Source organism: Lepus europaeus, chromosome 4 (assembly GCF_033115175.1).
Source record: "Lepus europaeus isolate LE1 chromosome 4, mLepTim1.pri, whole genome shotgun sequence".
Taxonomy (NCBI): domain Eukaryota; kingdom Metazoa; phylum Chordata; class Mammalia; order Lagomorpha; family Leporidae; genus Lepus; species Lepus europaeus.
Genome location: NC_084830.1, coordinates 99,339,142 through 99,363,836, shown reverse-complemented (window position 1 = coordinate 99,363,836; position 24,695 = coordinate 99,339,142). Strand labels below are relative to the sequence as shown.

At 47.7% G+C, this 24,695-nt stretch overlaps 1 protein-coding gene across 2 annotated transcripts in view; it reads left to right on the top strand.

The window, feature by feature from the left end:
* The window catches only part of LOC133757759 (zinc finger protein 354B-like), an 88,612-nt gene extending 70,130 nt beyond the window's left edge, over nucleotides 1-18,482 (top strand). Inside the window, exon 2 of one of the 2 annotated variants that reach the window (XM_062188537.1) lies at nucleotides 14,040-18,482. In XM_062188537.1, the coding sequence (XP_062044521.1) occupies nucleotides 14,040-14,640 (601 nt within the window). In that variant the 3' untranslated portion in view covers nucleotides 14,641-18,482. Of the gene's footprint in view, nucleotides 1-13,330 lie in introns of both variants that reach the window. The other variant, XM_062188535.1, reaches the window with a different exon arrangement.
* Nucleotides 18,483-24,695: the final 6,213 nt, after the last annotated feature.

Below are 24,695 nucleotides of genomic sequence, written 5' to 3'. Positions count from 1 at the left end.
AAAATTAAGTTTTATCATCCTCTCCCATTCCCTGTTAAAATTTATATATATATATACACACACACACACACACTCACTCACTCACACACATGTATGTAAACGTGTATATATTTTCAGAGAACCATCTCTCTTTTTTTTAAACCCTATCGTTTGTTTTTTTTGTGCCTTTTTTTTTTTTAAGATTTGTTTATGTAGTTGAAAGAGTAACAGAGAGGAAGAGACAGAGAGCAATCTTCCATCTACTGGTTTACTCCTCAAATGGCTGTAATGGCCAGAGCTGGGCCAGGCAGAAGCCAGGAGCCAGGAGCTTCATCAGAGCCTCCTGTGTGGGTGCAGGGCGCAAGCACTTTGCTCATCATTTGCTGCCTTCGCAGGCCACTAGCAGAGAGCTGGATCAGAAGTTGCTCAGCTGACACATGAACTGGTGCCTAACCTGCTATGCCACAATGCCAGCTTGTGTTTTATTTTTTTTGTTTGGTTTTGTTTTTAAAGATTTATTTTATTTATTTGAAAAGCAGAGTTACAGAGAGAGAGAGATCTTCCATCTGCTGGTTTACTCCCCACGTGGCCTCAATGGCCAGGGCTGGGCCAGTCTGAAGCCAGGAGCCAGGAGCTTCTTCCTGGTCTCCACGTGGGTACAGGGGCCCAAGCACTTGGGCCATCCTGTGCTGCTTTCCCGAGTGCATTAGCAGAGAGCTGGATTGGAAGTAGAGCAGCCGGGACTTGAACTGATGCCCATATGGGATGCCGGCATCACAGACAGCAGGTTTACCTGGCTATGCCACAATGCCTGCCTCACTAATGACTTTTGATTTAGAAGAGACACTTATTTTTAAGCACAGTGAGAGAAGTCCTTTTGGGTTTTCTGTCCTCTGTCTGATGGTGGAACTGGGAGAGAGCGCCTACGGTCAGCACGGCTGGGTGACAGGGTGGGGGATTTGTGTGTGCTGAGCTGTTTAGTCCTTGTAACAGGCGGATCAGGCAGGGTGACCCATGTGGTTAACTGGTTTGGAATGATTGAACATTGTTGAGTGGCAAGTAGGGCTTCATATTAATGCTGGCATGAGACCCAGCTGACCTTTTAAATTGTGGCATTTGCTGCCCTTCTCCAAAACACCTTTAATTACACAGAAATCGTCCACTGAGCAGACTTAAAGAAAACCACCTGATCCCTTCATTTGAGTGGTTTGCCAGTAACTTTTATAATTTTTCCTTATTTATTAAAATGTCTAGATTTTTTTTGTTATGTCAGTTTACAGTTTCTGCTTTAGCTTTAACTGCCTTTTCGAGCTGTAAAATGTATTAATTTATAACTATGCATAGTATTCACTTCTATTTTTAACATTGTACGATTTGTCCTCTGCATGTTTTTCCCTTAAACTTGGGAAACTGTTTTTAGGGAAGCATTTCTTATGTTTTTTTTTTTTTTTTTTTTTACAGGCAGAGTGGTCAGTAGAGGGAGACAGAGAGAAAGGTCTTCCTTTTTGCCGTTGGTTCACCCTCCAATGGCCGCCGCGGTAGGCGCGCTGCTGCCGGCGCACCGCGCTGTTCCGATGGCAGGAGCCAGGTGCTTCTCCTGGTCTCCCATGTGGGTGCAGGGCCCAAGCACTTGGGCCATCCTCCACTGCACTCCCTGGCCACAGCAGAGAGCTGGCCTAGAAGAGGGGCAACCGGGACAGAATCCGGCACCCCGACCAGGACTAGAACCCGGTGTGCCGGCGCCGCAAGGCGGAGGATTAGCCTGTTAAGCCATGGCGCTGGCCACATTTCTTATGTTTTGCTCTTACCTATATAGGTTTTTTTTTTTTTTTAAGATTTATTTATTTATTTGAAAAGCAGAGTTACAGAGATGCAGAGGCAGAGAGAGAGAGAGAGAGAGAGAGAGAGAGGTCTTCCACCTGCTGGTTCACTCCCTAGATAGCCGAAACAGCCAGAGCTGCACAGATGCAAAGCCAGGAGCCAGGAACTTCTTCTGGGTCCCCCATGTGGGTATAGGGACCCAAGGACTTAGGCCATCTTCCACTGCTTTCCCAGGCCATAACAGGGAGCTGGATCAGAAGCGGAATAACTGGAACTCCAACCGGCACCCACCCATATGGGATACTGGCATTGCAGGTGGCAGCTTAACCCACTGAGCCACAACGCTGGCTCTGGCCTGAATATTCTTGCACATATTTCCTTAGATTCCTGGGCTTTCTTTGGGTGTTTCCTTGGGTGTGCTCCTGTGTATAGAAATACTGGGTTTAGGGATATGTGCTCTTTCACCTTTCCTAGATATTATCACCCACTTGCTGGTCCAAATTACAGCAGTAGTTGATGCAAGTCCCTGTCAGCCTCCTTGGCAAACTTTCGAACTGTCAGACTTTTAAAAATCCTATTAATTCCATTCCTGAGAACTGGTATCTCACTGTGGCTTCAATGTACATTTCCTTCATTGCTAGTGAGGCCAAACATCTTTTCATATGCTTTTTTTAAAAAAAGATTTATTTGTCTGAGAGGCAGAGTTACACACAGAGCGAGAGACAGAGAGGAGATCTTTCATCCACTGGTTCACTCCCCAAATGGCCACAACAGCTGTAGCCAGGAGCTTCTTCTGGTCTCCCACATGGGTGCAGGGGCCCAAGTACTTTGACCATCTTCCACTGCTGTCCCAGGCCACTAAGCAGAGTGCTGGTTTGGAAGAGGAGCATCCGGGACACAAACTGGCAGGATGCCGGCACTGCAAGTGGAGGCTTAGCCTACTATACCACAGCCCCAGCCCCTTCATATGCTTTATATTTGTATTCTGTGATTTACATATTCCTATTCTTTGCCCATGTCCTATGAGAGTTTACCTGCTGGTCATCCACAGGAGTTCGAAACATATATTTGGGAATTTCTACGTCTCCCAGTCTATAGCTTACCTTGTTGAGTACATAGATACATCTTCGTGATCTGACACTTGGTGTTTTCTGGGTGCCGTTTATGTACTCTTTGCTCTGTCTTGTTTCCTCTTGTATCGTCAGCACAGCAATTCTCTCTGTGTGTGTGTTGAATGAAAGAGTGAATGTCGAGGGCCAGCGCTGTGGCACAGCGGGTTAAAGCCCTGGCCTGCAGTGCTGGCATCCCATATGTGCACTGGTTCGAGACCCAGCTGCTCTACTTCCTATCCAACTCTCTGCTATGCCCTGGGATAGCGGCCGGCGCACCGCGCTGATCCGAAGCCAGGAGCCAGGTGCTTCTCCTGGTCTCCCATGTGGGTGCAGGGCCCAAGGACTTGGGCCATCCTCCACTGCCTTCCCGGGCCATAGCAGAGAGCTGGCCTGGAAGAGGGGCAACTGGGATAGAATCCGGTGCCCCAACCGGGACTAGAACCCGGTGTGCCGGCGCGCAAGACAGAGGATTAGCTTGTTGAGCCATGGCGCCGGCCTACCTTTTTCTTTTTTAAGATTTATTTATTCATTTGAGAGATAAGAATTACAGAGAGAGAGGGAGAGACAGAGAGAGAGAGAAGTCTTCCATCTGCTGGTTCACTCCCCAGATGGCCACAACAGCCAGAGCTTGGCCAATCCAAAGCCAGGAGCCAGGAGCTTCTTCCGGGTCTCACGTGTGGGTACAGGGGCCCAAGGACTTGGGCCATCTTCTACTGCTTTCTCAGGCCATAGCAGAGAGCTGGATTGGAAGTGGAGCAGCCGGGACTCGAACCAGCGCCCATATGGGATGCCGGCACTGCAGGCGGAAGCTTAACCTGCTCTGCCACAGCTCCGGCTCCCTGTTTTATCTTTCAGTATGTCTTGCTCTTCACTGTTCTTTCCCTCAACTTTTCTGGAGCTTATTCGGTTTGCTTGTTTTTTCTGTTTCATTACTTGATTTAATGAAGCTCTGTAAGGTTTTCTATGAACAGTGCTGGCTTCTTGGAGCCCTTTCTCTTTCCTCCCTCTAGAAGTAACCACTTGCTCTTCTGTTAGCTGATTCTTGAGATATTTGCTCCAGCATTTGCATGGAACATGGTTGTATTACTATCTCTTGATTTTGAAATTATCACTGACTTCTTGCTGGAAAGAATGAGGATTGAACAAACCCTTCCCTGCCCCTGCCCCTCAGTGCTAATTGCCTTTCCCACGCCCTGGCCTCCCAGCACAGGTGTAGCGTGGTTTTGGTTAGACAGGTGACTTATGCTGGTGTTCTTAAACCCTAGTCACCAGGGACCCACGTGGCAAATGATGACATCCCTCAGAGCTCACCGTTTCTCAGGGCAGTCTATCCCGATCACGGGTTTCATCTCAAGCCTTTAGTAGTTGTCTTCCTGTCTCCTGGAGCCCTCTGATCTGCTCTAATGTCAGACATGAGGCATCTCCATCGGGAGCCCCAGCTGTCACCCCTTCCTAAGGGCTGGGTCCTTCCTAGGCTGTGTGCTGTGTCCCCGAACTTCTTTCTCCATTCCTTCTCGTCTTCTGGGGCACACATCTTCAAAGAGCATCCGAAGCAAGAATGCGTGGGAATATACTTTTGGAACCTGGTTTGTCCATAAATGCCTTTTCCCTCCTTGCCACTCTATGGGATCCTCAGACTACATAGCATTCCATCTTGGAAATCCCTTTCCTTCAGACTTTTGACATTACTCAAATGTTTTCTCAACTTCAGGTTGCTGGTTCTTAATCATCTGTGACCTTTTTTTTTTCCTTTCTGAAAACTTGCAAGATTTTTACACCAGTGTTCTTGAGGAATATTAATCCAGGTTTTCTGTCCTTGTAACATATTTGTTCCTGGTATCACAGAATTATTAGCCTCAGCAAATGCATTGGGAAGTTCCCCCTTTTGTTTTCTGGGAAAATGTGTATAGAACTGGTGTTACTCATTGAGTGTTTGGTAGAAGCAGTGGTCGTCTGGACCAGCTGCAGGCTTGCGGGATGGTTGTTAGCTCCAATTGCCTCTCTGCAGCTTCTCTTGGGTTGTGGTCCACAGATGTCAGCTGCTTTTGGCTTCCCCAGACCCTGCTGTCTGCCACCTGAGTTCATTGAGACCTCGGAGTTCTGTGCTCATCCTGTGCAGTGGTCTGAAATCTCCCTCCAGGGACTAACCCGGGGCATCCACACACCTTGTTCCCCTTCCCTTTGCGCCATCCTTGCTGCCATTTGTGCTGTGCCTAAGACCTGTTGTTTCTCTGCCACCCTCCCCCCACCCCAGCCCGGTTTTCTAACTGTTTACAGCAGGAGTTCTCTACTGAGATTTGAGTTCATCATTTTTCAATTTCCAAGAGCATTCATTTTTCTGAATATTCTCCAAAGATACTGATTTTCAAAAATGTTTTTGTCCACCATCATACACTGCGTTTTCTGTTGGTTTATTTTGTGTCTTTTCTTGCTGGAGGCGTCCCAGCCTCCTAGTGATCCCTGATTGCCTGGCAGTTAGACAGTGGGTGGCCTGAAGTCCTCTGGGCTTCACTGTTCAGCACGATTCTTCCCCCGCTCATCTGCCCTGATGTCTGTGTTTCCCTCTGTCCACAGCAGATGCCTCCTATGTTTTGGCAAGTGGAGAGAGGGACCCCCCCCCCTTTCTGTGTGGGAAGCCCAAGGGCATGGTAACCTGATCTTGAACCTGCTGACTTGTTTTTTTTTAAGATTTATTTATTTATTTGAGAGGCAGAATTACAGAGAGGTGTAGGCACAGAGAGAGAGAGAGAGAGAGAGGTCTTCCATCTGCTAGTTCATTCCCCAGTTGGCTGCAATGACCTGAGATGGGCCGATCTGAAGCCAGGAGCCAGAGGTGCAGGGGCCCAAGAACTGGGGCAATCTTCCACTGCTTTCCCAGGCCATAACAGAGAGTGGGATGGGAAGCGGAGCAGCTGGGACTTGAACTGGTGCCCATATGAGATGCCAGCACTGCAGGCGGCGGCTTTACCCTTTATGCCACAGCACTGGTCCCAGTCCTGCTGACTATCTGTTGCTCTCTCTTCCAGGTGTGCTTGGTGCTGCCACCTCTGAGGATTTGTTGACTCAGAAGTAGATTGGTTTAGGTTTTGGCCCCTCCCTGGGTGTGGCTTCTTAAATGACATTGCATAGAGGTCTTGTAACATTCACTAATGCTCTGCTTCAAACCACAATTATAAATAAATCTTTAAAAAAAAAGAGGGGGAGGAGTCGCCACCTGTGACACTGGCATCCCATGTGGGCCCCAGTTCAAATCCTGGCTGCTTCACTTCCAATCCAGCTCTCTGCTAATGGCCTGGGAAAGCAGCAAAAGATGACCCAAGTGCTTGGGCCCCTGCACCCACGAAGGAGACTCAGAGGAGGCTTTGACTCTTAGCTTCAGATCTTTGTAGCCATTTGGGGAGTGAATCATTGGATGGAAGATCTTATTCTGTCATTATCTCTGACTGTGTGTCTCTCTCTCTCTCTCTCTGTAGCTCTGCCTTTCAAAGAAATAAATACATCTTTAACAAAAAAAAAAAAAAAAAAAAAGAAGTAGAGGAAGATTTTCCCAAGTATTTCCTAAGTCCAGTTTTCTCATAGCTCAGCTAACTTTCAGTGGGATGATTTGAGTTCCCCTTGAATAGACTCACTGTGATGGATGAGTGTTGTTGTGAAATATGAAACAGTTGAACAAAAGTTGGGGTGGGCATTGGGCCTAGCAGTTGAGATGCCTCTTGGGATACCTGCATCCCGTGTCAGAGTGACTGGGTTGGGGTCCTGGCTCCACTTGTGGTTTCATCTTTCTACTGGTATATACCTTGGAGGCAGCAGCTGATGACTCAAGTGGTTGGGTCCCTGCCACTCCTGCAGGAGATCGCTGTTGAGTTCCTGTTTCCAGTTTCAGCCTGGTCTCGTGGATGCTTGTGGATGGGAGGTTTCTCTCTCTCTCTCTCTGTGTGTCTCAAATAATTTTTAAATTATTTTAAATTTGGAAGCAAATATTCTTTTATCTGTAGATATTTTTATTAGCACAATCAAGAAAAGGCTGTAATAGAATGGAATATCTAACAGCTGATAGAAAAGAAAATTCGAAATTGATGGTTTGTTAATTATTTTTGAAAGCCATCTCCATCATATAAAACTATTTAAACTTTTGTTTATTCGAGAGGCAGAAAGACAAATAGAGAGAAAGCACCCATCCATTGGTTTTCTCCCCTAAATTTCCACAATGGCTGGGACTGGGTCTGGACCAAAGCTGGAACTCAATCCAGGCCTCCCATATGGGTGTCTGGAACCTAGTCACTTGAGCTGTCACTGCTGCCCCTGGAATGCACATTAGCAGGAAGCTGGAGTCAGGAGCTGGCACCAGCTACCAAACCCAAGAACTCCAATGTGGGATGCTGGTGCCTTAATCATTGGACTAAATGCTCAGTGTCCCCACTCCCAGGCTTTTAAAGGTAATACCTAATACAGAAGAGTATGTAAATCACAAATGTACAACTCAGTGAATTTTTACAGGATGAACACATCTGTATAATCAGCATCCATAAGAAGTTGTATGTGAACCAGCGCCTTAATAACCTCAGTCTCCTCTTAGATTTTGTCCCAAAGGTAACAGTCAAAGATTTGTTTTGCCTGTTTTAAAATTTTGTATAAATAGAATCATACAGTATATGCCCTTTTGTGTCTGGTTTCTTTTAGCAGTATGTGATGCTAGAGATGCATTCATATTATGTGTAGCAATGTTTGCCATATATATCTATCACTATTGTATGTTCTACTATTGTTAGATATTTGTTTTCTTTCTAGCCTGGAGCTATTATGAATAGTACTGCTATGAACATTTCTTGTATAACTTATAGAGAACACACACACACACACACACATACACACACAGGGTCACATTTTTCTTGAGTATGGATCTGTCTTTACTATATGTAGCCAGATTGTTTTCTGAAGTGGTCATATTCCAGTGAACAGAATGTGAAGACTCCATATCCTCTTATGCACTCAGTATTGTCATTTTAAAACAACTGTTCAGCATTCTAGAAGATGTATGGACTGGTCAAGTTGATCGTCTTTTATTTTTATTTTATTTTATTGATTTTTATTTATTATCCTTCAAATACCCTAACTTGTAAAATATCTGTAGATATTTCCCGAGATTTCTATTTAGTTGTTACATCTTTTCTGGTTGCTTTATAGGATTGCATAGTTGAGATTTGAGTTCTCTGTCAGATGTATGGCAAATAATGTTTCTCTGGGTAATGGTGTCAACTGGTAAACAGAGGTCCTGAATTCCCAGGACAGTTCAGGTCATCAGGGTGTTTTTTGTTTGTTTGTTTGTTTTTCTTGTGAGGTTAGTGCTTGTATTGTGTCTTTCTTAAAAAAACCCTAAGACCATCAAGATCTTAGTCTTCCTTTAGCAGATTTATTATTTTTTTCCTTCACATATGGGTCTTTAATCCCCATGGAAGATTTTTTACTTGATTTTCCATATGGGTATCCAGCTGACCCAGGATCTTTCATTTTAAGACCATCTTTCCCCACTACCACACTGTCATCTTTGTCATACATAAGGTGACTACATGTGCCTGAGTCTGATTCTGGGTTCTCTAGTCTATTCCATTGGTCCCTTTGTGTACAAGTCTGCTTCTAGACTCTATTCTGTTTCATTCTTTTTGCCTAATCTGTGCCAATACAATGGTTTTTAATTACCCTAGTGTTACAATGAGTCTTACACTTGCTGATGTAAGTCCTCTGACCTTTTTCTTTTCTTGGCTTTTAGGATTTTAGAATTGGCTATTCAGTGTCCACAAAATTCCTGCTGGGATTTTGACAGACACTGACTCAAATATTAATCCCTAGATTAACTGTGGGGGAAATGAGAGCATTCCATTGCATGAACATAGTATACCTCCATATTTTTCAAGTTTTCTTATTTCTCTGAAATTTTTTGTAGTTTGAGATAGACAGTTCTTGCACATCTTTCATTATGTTGTATTTACTTCTAAGTATTTGTTTTTTGGTGTGATTATTATTCCTGGAAAGTTTCATTTTCCTATTATTTGTTGCTGGTATGTATGCAGGGGCTTCAATATTTGTGGAAAAATGAGATTAAAATGTAAGTTTATTTTGGTGCAAGAGAGGTTTGAAATCCATATATTGTTCCTTCCTTGAGTTATATGAGGACCTCTCATAAATACACTGTTGGATTGACCTTGTATCTGACAACTTCACTAAATTCCCTTGTTAGGACTCTTAGATTGTCTGTGTTTTGCATTTTTCTTTGAATACATACATTTCATTTGAGAACAATGACTTTATTTTAATTTCTTCCTTTCAAATTATTTGTTTTTCCTTCTTTATCTTGTATTGGTTAGACTTCTAGTACAGAGTTGAATAGAAATAGCGGAAATGCTTATTTCATCCCAATCTCAGGGAATGTTTTCAGTATTTTATGATTAACTGTAATGTTTGGTGTAGTTTTTGTTTATTTATTTGAGAGAGAGTGAGTTACAGAGAGAGAGGGAGAGAGAGAGATCTTCCATATGCTGGTTCACTCCTCACGTGGCTGCATTGGCCAGAGCTGGGCCAGGCTGAAGCCAGGAGTCAGGAGCTTCTTCCGGATCTCCCACATGGGTAGCAGGGGCCCAAGCACTTGGGCCATCCTCCATTGCTTTCCTCATGCACATTAGCAGCGAGCTGGATTGAAAGTGGAGTAGCAGGGACTCGAACCAGCACAGTGGCTTAAATGCCAGCTCTTCTCCATGTTCTTATTATCTTATATATCTTTGTGGAATATGTCATGATGTCTCCATTGACATTCATTTTATTTATTTATTTATTTTTTATTTATTTGACAGGTAGAGTTATAGACAATGAGAAAGAGAGACAGAGCGAAAGGTCTTCCTTCCATTGGTTCATTCCCCAAATGGCCAACATGGCTGGTGCTGCACTGATCTGAAGCCAGGAGCCCGGTGCTTTTTCCTGGTCTCCAATGTGGGTGCAGGGGCCTAAGCACTTGGGCCATCCTCCACTGCCCTCCTGGGCCACAGCAGAGAACTAGATTGGAAGAGGAGCAACCGGAACTAGAACCCGGAACCCATATGGGATGCCAGTGCCGCAGGTGGAGGATTAACCAAGTGAGCCACGGCACCGGCCCCGACATTCATTTTGTTAAATAAAGATTTATTTACTTATTTGAAAGTCAGGGTTACAGAGTGAGAGGGAGGGACAGAGAGAGGTCTTCTATGAGCTGACGTACTCCCCATATGGCCACAAGAACAGGGGCTGGATCAGGCTGAAGCCAGGAACCAGGAGCTTCTTCTAGGTCTCCTATGTGGGTGGCAGGGGGCAACACACTTAGGTCATCCTCCACTGCTTTCTCAGGCACATTAGCAGGGAGCTGAATCTGCAGTGGGGCAGCTGGGACATGAACTGGCGTCCATGTGGAATGCCAGCGCAGCAGATGGCAATTTAACGCACTATGCCATGGCACTGACCCCTCATTGACATTCTTGCTGTTGATACTATGTGCTAGGGTCTTAGAATTTTTATTAATTTGTTTTATTATTTCTTTGCTTTTGCCATTTGTTTAACTTATAATTTTTCTAATTTCTTGAGATTGATAATCAATGTGTATGTATATTGTTTTCTATATGTGGCTTTAGCTGCAGCCTGTGAATTCCACTTCACATTTGTATTATTTAGCTTAAAATATTTTCTAGCTTCTGTTGGATTTCTTCTTTGATCTGTCAGTTATTTATTTAGAAATGTATTGCTTAGTTTAGAAATGGTCTTTGTTTTGTGTTGCTACATCACAGACTGGGTAGTTTATAAAGAAAATAAATGTATTTGGCTCATGGTACTGGAGTCTGGATCCAGCAGCATGGAGCTGGTGCCTTCTTGGCGTGTGGTGAGGTGCTTTGTGCTGCATCATCACTTGGGGGAGGGTAGTGTGAGCAGACAGCAAATGTGTTACAGGCTTTTCTCCCTCTTACAAAGGCACTGTTGACATTATTTAGCCCCCAATCCCCCTTGACCTCCTCTAATTCCTATTACCTCCCAAAGGGCCCCCCCCCTCTAAATTTCATCAACAGATGGATTTAGGGAGTGAGTTTCCAATACATGAACTTTGGGAAACATCTCAGACTATAACACATGGGTATTTTCTGCTTCTGTGCCTGAATTTTTCTAGTACCTTTCTTCTGTTATATGCAATATACTGTTAATCTAGCTATTGTGTTGATAGTTTCAATTACTGTAGTTTTCAGTTCTAGAGTTTCCATTTTACTTTTTGTTCCAATTCTCTGTTGTAATTCTCATTCTTAACTGTTTTCTTGACTATATTGATCACAGTTATTTTAATGTCTTATTCTTCTCTTCCTTCAGTTTCTTAGTACGCCTAGTTCTTTGATGTTTGGTTTGGTTTGGTTTTCTTTCCTGGCTTCTCTGATGAGAAGTGTGAAGCAGTGCAGGTGCTCTGGGTATTGTGCATCCCCTCCAGGGAAGATCAGCCTTCTCCTCTGGCGGGCAGTGAGGGTGCAAGTGCACTGTCTCAATCCATCCAGGCACCGCTGGAGCTGGAGGCTGGGTCCCGGTGTTTGTGAAGCTTTGCTAACTTCTTGTTTTCTTTACTGCTAGATTACAACTCTGCCAGGGTCCCAGCTAACACCTCCTCAAGCGTCCTGTGACCCTTCCCCCAAGGAAGGTCCTGAGCTCCAATAAGGGGTTCCATAACAACAAAAGACTATAGAAAATCCCAGGTTTCTGTTTAACTTTAGTCTACTGCCCTGGGAAGCTTAAGTAACCAACAGTTCTCCAAGGAAAAAAACAACTAAGTATTGGGATCACCCCTGTGTCTCTGCTCTCCCAGATCTTAGACTATAAAGTCTGCCTTCAGACAGATTTTTTTTTTCAGTTCAAATTTTCTAGTTGATTTCTGTAGGAATGTCAGTCTACCATAGGCTACTATATTTTGTTTAGAAGCAAAAGTCAGTCCTTAATATTTTAAGGTTTGGCAATACTGGTTTTTAACCTTGATCATTCTTTGTTTTGAGCAAGGGTATATTAGTCTGAGCCTAATAGAGTTTGTGACTTTCTTTCCCAGTAAGTGAAGAGGTATGTGTTTTTATTGTAGCTCTTTCTAGAAGAGTTCCTGGAGTGGGTGGGAAAGGGATGAGGAAGGCTTTTTCTATCAGGATTTAACACGAACCTTGGCATCATCTGCATTTAGTACCTAGTTCTGAGCAATCATTTCTTAGTACAAAGTCTTAAATAGAGGTAAATGAAAAGGTAGATAGTGGGGCCGGCATTGTGGCACAGTGGGCTAAGCTGCGACCTGGAACACCAGCATCCCATTCGGCCCTCGGTTTGAGTCCTGGCTATACTACTTCCTATCCAGCTGCCTGTTAATGTGCCAGAGAAAGCAGCAGAAGATGACCCAAGTCTTTGGGCCCCTGCGCCTACATGAGAGACAGGAATGGAGTCTGAGCTCCTGGTCTCAGCCTGGCCCATCCTGGGCCATTGCAGCCATGTGGGAAGTGAACCAACAGATGGAAGATCTCCTTCTTTCTCTCTGTAACTCTACCTTTCAAGTAAATACATAAATAAATCTTTAATAAAACATACATAGAAAAGGTGGATAGTCCCAAATGCAAAGGGGAAATTAACCTGCAAGCCAGAACTCTACTAGGTTAATATGAAGGCACTCCTGAAACCAAGTGAGGACATTGTTGAATAAGTGTGGAATTTCCATCTGGGGAGAAAACAATTTCGTGGCTCTTATCATAGTGGAGATGCCCGTTTCTGGTGTACTTGCTGGGGGCGGCCTGGCAGACTCACCGCTCTGTTTTTGATTTTCTGTTTTCACTCATGCTTATGCTTCACAGTATATGCTCCATGTGTGGATGTCACAAGCAGTAGGATGGGTGTAAGCGATGTGGCTTTTTACTGTCATCTGAATGCTCAGTTGAGTCCATCAAAAATAAAATGCCTTGTTGTAGCAGTTACTGTTTTTTTTTCCCCCTACTAAATGTGGGCCTCTGATTTCAAAAGGCCACATGCCAGTTGTTTTAAAGATCATATGACCAGAGTGGACAGGAAATAGCTGTTTTTTTCCTTATCACTTAGCATGTTGTGATCTCAGTCCGGCTTGTAGTCTTAGGAGGTCAGGTAATTTCTTTCTGATCATAAAGAAAGTCAGTTACATTCAGCACTCCCACCCGGGCCTGTGACTGCTGAGCCTTGGCAAGCTCCTGAGCCCTCCTGCCTCGTACGTTAAATGTTAGATCAGCCCCCGCCACAGTCCTCTGTTCCCGTCTTTCCCCTTTGCCTGTCAGGGAATCTGCAGAGCTGTTACCTCTTTGCTAGCATTTTAACAGGACCCTCTTCTCTCTGGGGATAAAACCAACATTTTTGTTTTTAATTTCTTTCAGACGGGATGACTCTGCCTGTGAATAAGAAATTTACTCTGAAAGCAGACATTCCCGAAGAATTGCATCAATGGGCAGGGAAGGAGCCAGGTGCTAGCAGCGGACACTGGAGCTGCATCCGTGGATGGCAGTGCCGGGAACGTCAGGTGGCGCTCGCTCAGCAGAACACCCCTGCTGGGGCTGGCGAGCAGGGTCGCGATGAATCTGGCAAGGGCCGCGCCCTGAGCTCATCTCCTGTCCAGAGGCAGGGATTTCAACCTAGCAAAAAAGCCTTTGAGTGCAGTGAGTGTGGGAAGGGCTTCTCCAAGAGCTCAGCCCTTAACAAGCACCAGAAAACTCACAGTGAGAACCTGAGCAGCCATCAGAAAGCCTACACGAAAGAGAAGCGCTATGAATGCAGAGAATGCGGCAAGGCCTTCCACCAGAGCACACACCTCATCCACCACCAGAGGATCCACACTGGTGAGAAACCTTACGAATGTAAGGAGTGTGGCAAGGCCTTCTCGGTGAGCTCGTCACTGACCTACCATCAGAAAATTCACACCGGAGAGAAACCTTTCGAATGCAACCTGTGCGGCAAAGCTTTCATCCGAAACATCCATCTTTCCCACCACCACAGGATACACACCGGAGAGAAACCTTTTAAATGTAACGTCTGTGAGAAGGCCTTTGTGTGCCGGGCGCATCTTACAAAGCACCAGAACATTCATAGCGGAGAGAAACCCTATAAGTGTAACGAGTGTGGCAAAGCCTTCAATCAGAGCACAAGTTTCCTCCAGCACCAGAGAATTCACACCGGGGAGAAGCCCTTTGAATGCAATGCATGTGGCAAGGCCTTCAGGGTCAACTCCTCCCTCACCGAGCACCAGAGAATTCATACCGGAGAGAAACCTTACAAATGCAGTGAATGCGGGAAGGCGTTCAGAGACAATTCATCTTTTGCCCGGCATCGGAAAATCCACACTGGAGAGAAGCCTTACCGATGTGGCTTGTGTGAGAAAGCCTTCCGGGACCAGTCGGCCCTAGCCCAACACCAGAGAATTCACACCGGGGAAAAGCCTTATGCCTGTAATATATGTGGAAAAGCCTTCAGTGACCACTCGGCCCTTACCCAGCATAAGAGGATCCATACAAGGGAGAAACCTTACAAGTGCAAAACCTGCGGGAAAGCCTTTATCCGGAGCACACACCTCACCCAGCATCAGAGGATTCACACAGGAGAGAAGCCCTATAAATGTAGCAAATGTGGGAAAGCCTTCAACCAGACTGCAAACCTCATTCAGCATCAGAGACATCACACTGGGGAGAAGTGACGTGGAGGAGCCTGGAGCCTGAAGAGATGAAATAACGAACGAGGGAGCACCCAGGACGGGGAACCAGGGAAAGCCTACATCACGGTCGGCTTTTATACTGAGCTTTGCACTCTCGTGGGCTTTGAGAATTTAAGGAGCAGCAAACACTCTTGATTTCGTAGTACTGCCTTAATTGAATAGCAGTGCTATTGATTATTAGTCTGAATTACTGAGAATCAGAACCAAAATAGAGCTTCATTAACAACACCATAAGAGTTGGCTCATTAGATTTACATTCTATTAAGAGAAATTATAGAAGTGTAAAGATTAAGGTTGAGAAGCAAGGAACAACAACAACAACAACAAAAATGGCCCACAAGCATTCACTGTACCAGCCTAGCCTACAGAAGGGAATTGTTACTTCTAAATGGAAGCTCTGTCCCCACCCTCACTCCTCAGGCCCGTGCAGCAGCCCGGGAATTATTTAACTTTTGCTTCCACATTCCTGTTTCAAACCATTTTTGTCAGTTTTCCTGATCCATCTGTCCACTGGCTCCTTACCTCTTCTGGGGACAGTTGAGTTCATCTGATGGGTGTGACCCTCCTCTGACAGCTCCTGTTAGCATCAGGCTCCTTATCTCCACTGCGTTAGCCCTGGGGCAGGGTGAAGTTCTGATCGAAGTCCATGATTCTGGACATCACTCCCAAATGCAACCATCAGAACCTGGGATCTCTCTCCCTCTCCCTCTCTCTCTGGGACGTAAAATTGGATCAAAATCCTTAACCTACCCCATTCCTGCAGGCCTTCCCTTAACCCTGACCTGGGGTGATGCCTCAAGTAGGGGCTTCGCCTGTCCAGCTGTTCCCCTCCGTCTCTGTACTGTAGCTGGTTAGGCTACAGAGGTCAGGGGTGTGTTTGGCATCAGGGGTGATGATCCAGGCCCTCCACTTCTGTGCCTTGCCATTTCCCAGTGTGCAGGTGACATAAGAACTGAGACCCACCCCTGAGGCCAGTTCTGCAGGTGCTCTGACCCACTCACTGCATGGTCCTTTGTGTCCCTGCAAGAGGGCACGTTTGCTCCTCCCCAGATACTGAACGGCTGCATCCTGGTCCTTGCCTTGCTTCCATCACTGTATTTTACAGTGATGAGGAAGCAGAGAGCTTTGAGACTCAGCTTTTGCATCTGAAAGGTTCATTTCCTCTCCATTGAGGGAATCCACTACTTCAGGAGTCTCCCATTCTGCCCGTGGTGAGCCGCGTGTTGAAGAATTCCCTGGGTCCAGTGGTGAACGCTAGCACCCTTGGCGACATTCTCGGCAGGGCCAGCGCCCATGCCCTGAATTGTGAGTGAACACCAGCCCCGTGGGTTACTGTTCCTTCACCTGTTTTCATCCTTCGGTGCTTGTAGCAGAACTCCCAGAATAACGTCTGTGTGCCTTCACACACACACACACACACACACAGCATCTGGGGGCACGCTCCCCTTGCCCACCACGAGGAAAGGGGGAGCCTCTGCTGCTGCCGGCCAGAACACTGCAGTGAAGATGGAAGAAGCAGTGTAGGAGCAGCATTCCAGGGAGCAGAGTGGCAGGCAGGTTCCTGGTCTGAGGACCTGTCGGCCATCAGTCTGGGGGAGCTTCAAGCCCCTCTGAGTGCCGCCCCTCAGCTCCCTGTTAAAGAGGACATTGTATCAGGTTGGACTCCCAGGTGCTACATAGACCTAGCAGCTTCCAGCAGCTTCAGAGCCCAAGTTCTCTAAGTTCAGCCTCTGCTGGGCACAGGTCCCCTGTGTGGGCAGGCAGCTCCTATCACATGATCAGCACTTGGCACTTTGTCCCCTTCAGATGGGTGTGAAGCAGCATTTCAAGAGGTCACTTGGGGCTGCCTTTGCCACGGGCCCCACCTGCTCACCTGCTGGGGCTGCCCCAGATTCCACAGGAAACCCGGCGGCCATGTGCACTGCTGCAATAGCTCCCAAGTCCTGCCCACCACTGCCCACCACCCAAGCCGCCTGTGGCTTGAGTCCCTGAGGAGTGAATTTCTAAGCTTGAGTTAGTTTTGTGTTTGTGTGTTCGTTGGAAGCAGGAGAGCTGCTGCCACTGGCCGTGTATCTGCAGTTGAGCCAAGGCCAAGACCTGGGGCTGCTCTAAGAGCCTCCTCTTGGCAGAACTGTCCTCCAGCACAAGGACTGTGTCGTGTTGGACAGCTTCCACCCGAGGTTGCAGTCTTTCCCTGGGGGTGTCTCCTGTTAGGCTTGGTCTTCATGAGATGGGACCCCTGGGAGGCCTGTTCACCTGTCCCTGTGTGGGGAGGCACAAAGCAAGGCAGTGGCCTGTTAGGTGGGTCTGCATGGACCTGAATGTATTTATGAGAATAGTGCGTGGCCAGGCAGTGGCTTTATTATGCTCTGGATGACTGGCAGCTTTGACTAAAGGAATCCACGCTGCCTGGGTGCTGTGCTGTGGTTTTCTAATCTAAAGTGTTCTGGTCCTGCCGGGGCAGTCTGATCTTCCCCAGCATCCTCTTTGCCTAGACCTCAAATTGTGTGAACCCCGAGGTAAGAGCTCCCCAGTCATGCTCTCTAGGCCAGCTGGCCTGCCGGTGATCAGCAAGATCTCAGCAGCTACAGGGCTTTCCTCCAGCCCACCCTCGGCCAGGTCAATCCCTAGGCAGCCAGGGGCTCCCGGAAGGGGCAATTTGTTGCCTAATTCGGCCCTGCAGCTCAAGATGACAAATCTGGCAGGTGCTGGACCTCAGGTGAGCCAAGATGGCAGCCTACAGAATGCCCCAGTGGGCAGTGCTGTTGGGCATGCCCAGGGGGATGGTTTGAGTAGGGGATCCCACAGTAGACATTGTCATCTTCATGTCTGTGGGCACCCATGAATGGCCACTAAAACCACCACTCCAGACAAACATTCTTATGAATTTCCCACTCAAATTCGGTTCCTCCAGCCCTCCACTCCTGCCAGGACTTCCTCAGGACCAGTGATGGATTCTGCTCCTGTGCACCGACCTCTGCCTGGCTGAGACAGGCGGCATCTCCCTACGTTGTCACCTTCCTCTGCACTCACTCATGGCTTTCAAAATGGCAGCTGACGGCAAGACTCCCGACTTCCGGATTTCTGTGTCTGGGCCTCAGTCTTGGAACAGAATAGCCCCAGTGCCTTTGACAGAGAGATCAGTTCAGCCCACTTAACCATGGAGCCTCCAGCTGCCCCATTGCTGTCCTCCGCTTCCTTAGTCCCTTTGTACCTGGGCCTCCCTTCCCATGCGTGCCTGGAGTTGGCAGCAGGACAACAGGGAGAATAAAGCTCCCTACTCTCCTCTCTGGCAGCTGGAGGGTGCCCCACCTCACCCCATCTCCTGCTAAATATATTTTTGGTAACATTTTTACACTTAATATTTTTATACCAGTTTGTGCTGCAGCGGGTGGGGGAGGCTTGGCTGTTGTTTGTTATGTGAGCGAGGGTGACCGAGGTACCCCCCTCATGCTCTTGTGTGTCCCCCTACATGCCATACATCATGGTCCTTAAAGTTACTGGTGTGAGAAGCATCCATCTGTGTCTTACTGGGAATAAAGTGACAAAAGCACCCAGTGTTCTAGATGTCCACGGTGGAGGCTTTGTTCCTGGTTATCAGGCTAGACAGTGACTGGGACACGGCCAGAAGCCTTGTTCTTCAAAGTGTCTTTCTCTCCTTACAGCCAATCGGGTCCCAGCTCCTCCCCCCTCCCAACCCCACCGGATCCCGGAAACTGGTGGTCAAAACGTGAAATTGAAGTGTGGGCTCCCTTGTCGCGGGTTTAAGTTCACATTTGAAGGCATACTTTGTGCCAGGTGCTGCTGTGATGGGCTAGGTTAATATTCCCAGGCTCTTGCCTTTTACTGAGAGAATTCTAGCAGAGGCACAAATGCAGCGTGCAGTGTACAAAGCCACATGAGGGTTTTATGTAGGGAGCGTGGGCCAGGGAAAGTACAGGCGAATTTCCTACCCGGCTCTGCTCGTCCAGAGGCCACGAGGAGGGGAGGAAGTGCTTCCGTTCCACCTGGGTTTTTTATGAGCTTAGAAAAATGAAGTGTTCACGGGGTACCACCCCCACGTCCTGGGCAAGAGGAGGTACTTCCGGGAAGGGGGCCCCCTGATTGACAGGTAGGTGAACGTGACAACACAGCCAGGGAGGTGCCGCTTTCCAGCTCATGAACATAAAATTGTCTGAGCTTTAGCGCATCCCTGCTGCGAGCCCTGTGCGTGTATCAGTTCATGTCATCCTCAGAACACCGCTGTCTGATTCTGTGTTCTGTGACGACACGGCCAATCAGATGGAGCCACAAAAAGGAAGCGGGGAGACAGGCCCCACGCTGGGAAAGACCTTAGTGCCGTCGGGGTTGCGCGTGGGGAGGGCAGAAGATGGCAGCAAGGGGGAAGCGTCAGGCCAGAGCTGAGGGGCTTCTAAGGGAAAGGCAAGAGCAGGAGTGCTCCCTTTGGGTAAGGTTGGCCACTTCTAAGATGTCTCAGCTGGTCTGTAGCTCCGTGGTGCCTGGCCCTGGCAGGGTTAGGAAAGAGGTGACCAGCTGGCTTGCCTGTGGAGGGCACGCTCCTGTCTGCACACTTTGCTAGAAGGGGCAGTCTATCCGCCGCCAGAAAGTCCTTCCCCTCCAAACCCCGTATTTAAGGACTACAAACTTCATGCATTTTATGAGCACAACTTCAGGAACATAGTGATTCTTCCACCATCCCGCCCTCCCACCCACACTCTCACCCTTCTTCCTCCTCCTTCTCCTAGTCACATTATTTTTTACTAAGATCTATTTTCAATTAACTGTATACACATACGATTAACCCTATACTAAGTGCGAGTTCAACAAATAATATTTTTTAAAAAAGTCGGTGGCAGAGCACGGGCAGGGTGCAGCGGCAAGGGCAAGAAGAGGGCCATCGCGGGCAGGGATGAGGGGGGAGGGCAGAGCGAGGGCCAGAGAGCAGGGCAGGGGGAGGTGGCCAAGCTTAGCCAGTGCGCGGGATGCTCGCTTCCTTTTGTTCCCGCTCCTCGCCCCCCCCCCCCCCCCAACGGCGGAGCTGCACCAGGTTGGCGCCTTCAGTAAAAGAGTGAGCTCAACGCCAAGGACACCGGGGCCGCTGCGACCCCAGGGAACGAACAAGAAGCAATTGAGCAAGCCCGTGAGGAGACAGCACGAGTGGAACAGAAATACGACAAACTGCATCAGCCATTACTTCCAGGGGAGGTCAACCCCCAAACTTTCATCGGCCACATATGAGGGACTGCGCTGCCTGGGGAGGGTAGAGTGCAGATTTTAAGTTGACGAAACTTTTCTAAATGAGAGCGGCGATCCATCTTCGAACTCCACGGAACGCAAGTGGAAATGTGGAGCGCTGAGGACAAGTTCACGGCCAGCGCAGAGCAGAGCCGGCGAGACGCAGCGGCGGGAGGAGCCGGAGGGCGCCAGTGCCTGGGGCCTGACCCTCTGACGCACCGGCGGCGGGCTCCCCAGGGCTCCTCCGACGTGGCCAGCTCCTTAAAGCGCTGCGCGGTGCCTGCTGTGGATGGTGAGGATGAAGACGGCTGGGAAGACGTTGATGAAGAAGAGGACGAGGATGAAGGCGAGGAAGAATGTGAAGATGGCGCTGACGGGGAAGATGACTAACCGAACACGAATGCGTTCCAACCTCTACTTTCTTGTTAAAAATTGTCTCCAGTCCCTGAGAGCGAGGTGTCATTTCTTGGGCTCAGAGGTCCTGTTTTCTCTACACCACGGTTCTGACCTTACCGTGGGGTAAATACCATAAGCAGAATTCAATGGGAAAAGAATCGCTTCCCCTTGCTGTTCCAGTCATTTTTAATCCCTTACGGTCTCACAAAAAGACTATGGAATCAACCCCCCGCCCCCACCCCGTGCTCTGTGGGAAAAACTGCTGCTGCCTTCGCCCTGCTGGGCGCCAGAGGGTGCCAGGCGCCTGTGGGTAGTGCACAGAATTCTATTTTTCTCCAGCCTTTCTCTGTATGTTGGCTCACAGATTATGTATGTCCCTGGTTCTAGTCCCGGTTGGGGCGCCGGATTCTGTCCCGGTTGCTCCTCTTCCAGGCCAGCTCTCTGCTGTGGCCCAGGAAGGCAGTGGAGGATGGCCCCCAAGTGCTTGGGCCCTGCACTCGCATGGGAGACCAGGAGAAGCACCTGGCTCCTGGCTTCGGATCAGCGCGGTGCGCCGGCAGCAGCGGCAACTGAGGGGTGAACCAACAGAAAAGGAAGACCTTTCTCTCTGTCTCTCTCTCACTGTCTACTCTGCCTGTCAGAAAAAAAAAAAAAAAAAGAGGTTATAGAAGGTCGGCAAAGGGTTAAGCGGGCGTTTTGATGACATGGCTCCTCCTTTGGCGTGTCTAATAGTGATATTTAATGGCCATCCTTGCAGCTTAAGATGACACTGCTGCCTGTGACACCAGCATCCCATATGGGTGCTGGTTCGAGTCCTGGCTGCTCCACTTCCAATCCGGTCCCTGCTAATGCACCTGGGAAAGCAGCAGAGATGCCCAAGTGCTTGGGCCCCTGCACCCACTTGGGAGACCTGGAAGAAGCTTCTGGCTCCTGGCTCCAGACTGGCTCAGCTTTAGCTGTTTTGGCCATTTTGGGAGCAAACCAACAGATACAAGATCTCTCTCTGCCTCTGTCTTTTCCTCTGTGTCTATAATCCTACATTTAAAAAAGATGACACTTTTAAAAATAAAATTCTCTCCTAATGACTTCTTGAGCCCTGCTGCTTGATGGGAGAATCAGTAGAACCTGTAAGATCTTATGTGGAATTGATATTCTCTACTGTAATTTAGTTCTTGTTTATTTTTAAATTTTTTTTTTGTTTCGCTGGGAAAAGAAAGATGACGTTCAGTTTTAAACATTAGAATTGAAAGCAAGTTGCTTTGTTACAATAAAGCTAAATGTGTGCACACAGACAAAAAAAGACAACGAGAATTTCCTTTGGACCTTTTGGAGCCTCTTTGTATATGCAGTACATATCCTCAATTTAACATTCTATAGTTATTCTTTTTTAAACAAAATAATTTATTTGTTTACTCGAGAGGCAGAGTTATACATAGAGAGAGAGAGGTCTTCCATCCGCTGGTTCATTCCCTAAATGGCCACAACAGCCGGAGCTGTGCCGATTTGGAGCCAGGAGCCAGCAGCTTCTTCTGGGTCTCCCATGTGGGTGCAGATGCCCAAGGGCTTGGGCCATCCTCTGCTGTTTTCCCAGGCACATTAGCAGGGAGCTGGATCAGAAGTGGAGCAGCTGAGACTTGAACTAGTGCCCATATGGGATGACAGCACTGCAGGTGGAGGCTTAACCTACTGCATTGCAGCACCGGCCCTTCCATCCTTATTCTTGAGAACCACAAGCAAGAATGGGAGAAGAACTGGGTTGGTCCAAGGCCACCAGGAGAATTGCCTTTCAATACTATTGTGGGCGTGGAGTGTAAACCTCAGATGATGAACTGAGCTGCTCATAGGGCAGCAAAGATCATTACAGCAAGCGAAGTACTCTTCACAAGGAGAGAGGAGACAGGTTCTGGAAAGAGCTCAGCTTAGAGTCTAACACTGACTTGGCTCAGAGCCTCCTCCCTGGGCCACAACACAAAAGGCCACTCCATGAAACTGTGGCAGCAGCCTCTGCGAAGAGTTCAGGGCCCCAAGTTTGATTTGGACTGCTAATTGATAGCCTGCTGTTTAGAGAGGAGGGGGTTGTTGCCAGGGAAACTTGTCAGATGTCCTGGGTGGAGTTTTGCAGTGGTCCTGGGCCAAGCAATAGTGCCGAGTTGGAGCATTGCTGGTGTCCTGGACTGGACATTATCTCATACAAGCAGGCAAAGCCGTCTTTGAGATAGCTGCCTTTTTTTTTTTGGTAAAGATTTTATTTGTTTACTTGAAAGGGTTACAGAGAAACAGAGGCAGAGAGAGAGGTTTTCTATCTGCTGGTTCACTCCCCAAATGGTTGCAACGGCTGGAGCTGTGTCATTCAAAGCCAGGAACTTCTTCCGGGTCTTGCATGTGGGTGCAGGGGCCCAAGGACTTGGGCCATCTTCTACTGCTTTCCCAGGCCATACCAGAGAACTGGATCAGAAGTAGAACAGTGGGACTCGAACTGGCGCCCATATGGGATGCTGGCACTGCAGGCAGCTGCCTTACCTGTTATTCCACAGAGCCTGCCCCAAGGTAGCTGCTTTTTAAAGTGGCCAATTGTAGAGTGAACCAGCAGATGGAAGACCTCTCTCTCTTCTCTCTCTTTCTCTCTCTGCCTCTCCTTCTCTCTCTGTTTAACTCTGACTTCCAAATAAATAAATAAATAAATCTTTTTTTTTTTCTTTAAATGCTTCATCCCACTTTGGAGGACCTGAGTTTGATTCCTGGCTCTGGCTCTTAACTCCAGTTTCCCACCAATGGAGACCCTGGGAAGGCAGTGATAGGTCCCTGCTAAACCCATGAAAGATCGGAGTCAAGTTCTCAGCTCCCCAGTCTGGCCTTGACATGGCTATATGAAGAGTAAATTAATGAACGGGATCTCTCTCTCTCTCTCAAATACATAAAACTATATTTTAGAAAATTGTGAAAATGTTCAGTGACTCCCCATGCCCAAGAGCAGAAAGCAAGACCTTTAAGACCATTCATAACCAGGCCATGCATATCACCAGCCTCATGGTTCACAGTGTGCCCTATGGACACAGGACCGCCAGCGCTTCCTGGCTCTCCAAACTGATTTTTGATTAGTTCTCCTACTAGACCATGAGCTTAAAGGCAGAGACTCTGTACCCGGCAACAAGTGCTCTGTGGCCAGGCTCCTCTGACCCACCCTGGCCTTGCTGGGGCTGCCTAGAACAGTTTTAGCAAAATCCTGCTAAGTGAATTTAGAGAATCCTCTGCACCCCCTGATGTCTGACCCAATTTCTCCTCCCCCACCTTTATTTGTAAGCTCTTGACCTGCACTCAGCCTGGTCTGTCTGCTGTGGTAACACAACACCTGAGACTTGGTCCCTGATGAGATTTGGTGTGGCTCCTGGTTCTGCAGGCTGGGAAGTCCCAGGCTGAGTGGCCAGATCTGGTTCAGGCCTACTGCCGCCTCTGCTACTGTGGCAGGAAAACAGAAGGGGCAGCAGGTGTGTGTGGAAGAGAGCGAGGCCTGTGACAGAATGAGGGAACTACCAGGCCTGCTTTATAACAACCCTGCACGGTAACCACTTCAGGAGGGCGGAGCCTAAAGGTCCCGCCCCTTCTTCACAGGTTCACATTGAGAACTTGAATTTTGCTGGGGACAAACCCTAGCAGTTTACTAAGATCTCCCTGTCCCAGGACAGGCGTTGTGGCATAGTGGGTAAAGCCCCTATTTGCAACACTGGCATCCCATACAGACACAAGTTCATGTCCCGGCTGTTCCACTTCCTAGCCAGATCCCTGCTAATGGCTTGGTAAAAGAGTGGAAGATGGCCCAAGTACTTGGGCCCCTGACACCTATGTGGGAGACCTGGAAGAAGCTGCTGGCTCCTAGCTTCAGCCTGGCCCAGTCCTGGCTATTGCAACCATCCGGGAATGGAAGATCTCTCTCTCTCTCTCTCTCTCTCTCTCTCTCTCTCTCTCTCTCAGTAACTCTTTCAAATAAAGGTATAAATCTTCAAAACAAACAAACAAACAAACAAAAAAAACCAAAACAAAAAACAAAACTCCCTGTTCTGCCCTTGAAGTCTCTGCTTAGTAATCTTTTTCTTTTTTTCCCAAAGAAACCTTTTATTTAAGGTATACCAACTTCATTCATTTCCTAAGTACAACTTTAGGAATATGGTGGTTCTTTCCACCATACCGGCCCTCACGCCCACTCTCCCACCCCTCTTCCTCCTTCTCCCATTCCCAGTCCTGTTCTCCTCTAAGATCCATTTTCAATTAACTTTGTACACAAAAGACCAACTCTATACTAAGTAAAGAGTTGAACAATTTTCTGTTTAGTAATTTTCCACCTGCTGATATCCTCACTCTGCTTGTGGGCTGTGAATCTCCAGCTGTCTTCCTGTTCCCAGTTGAGCCCA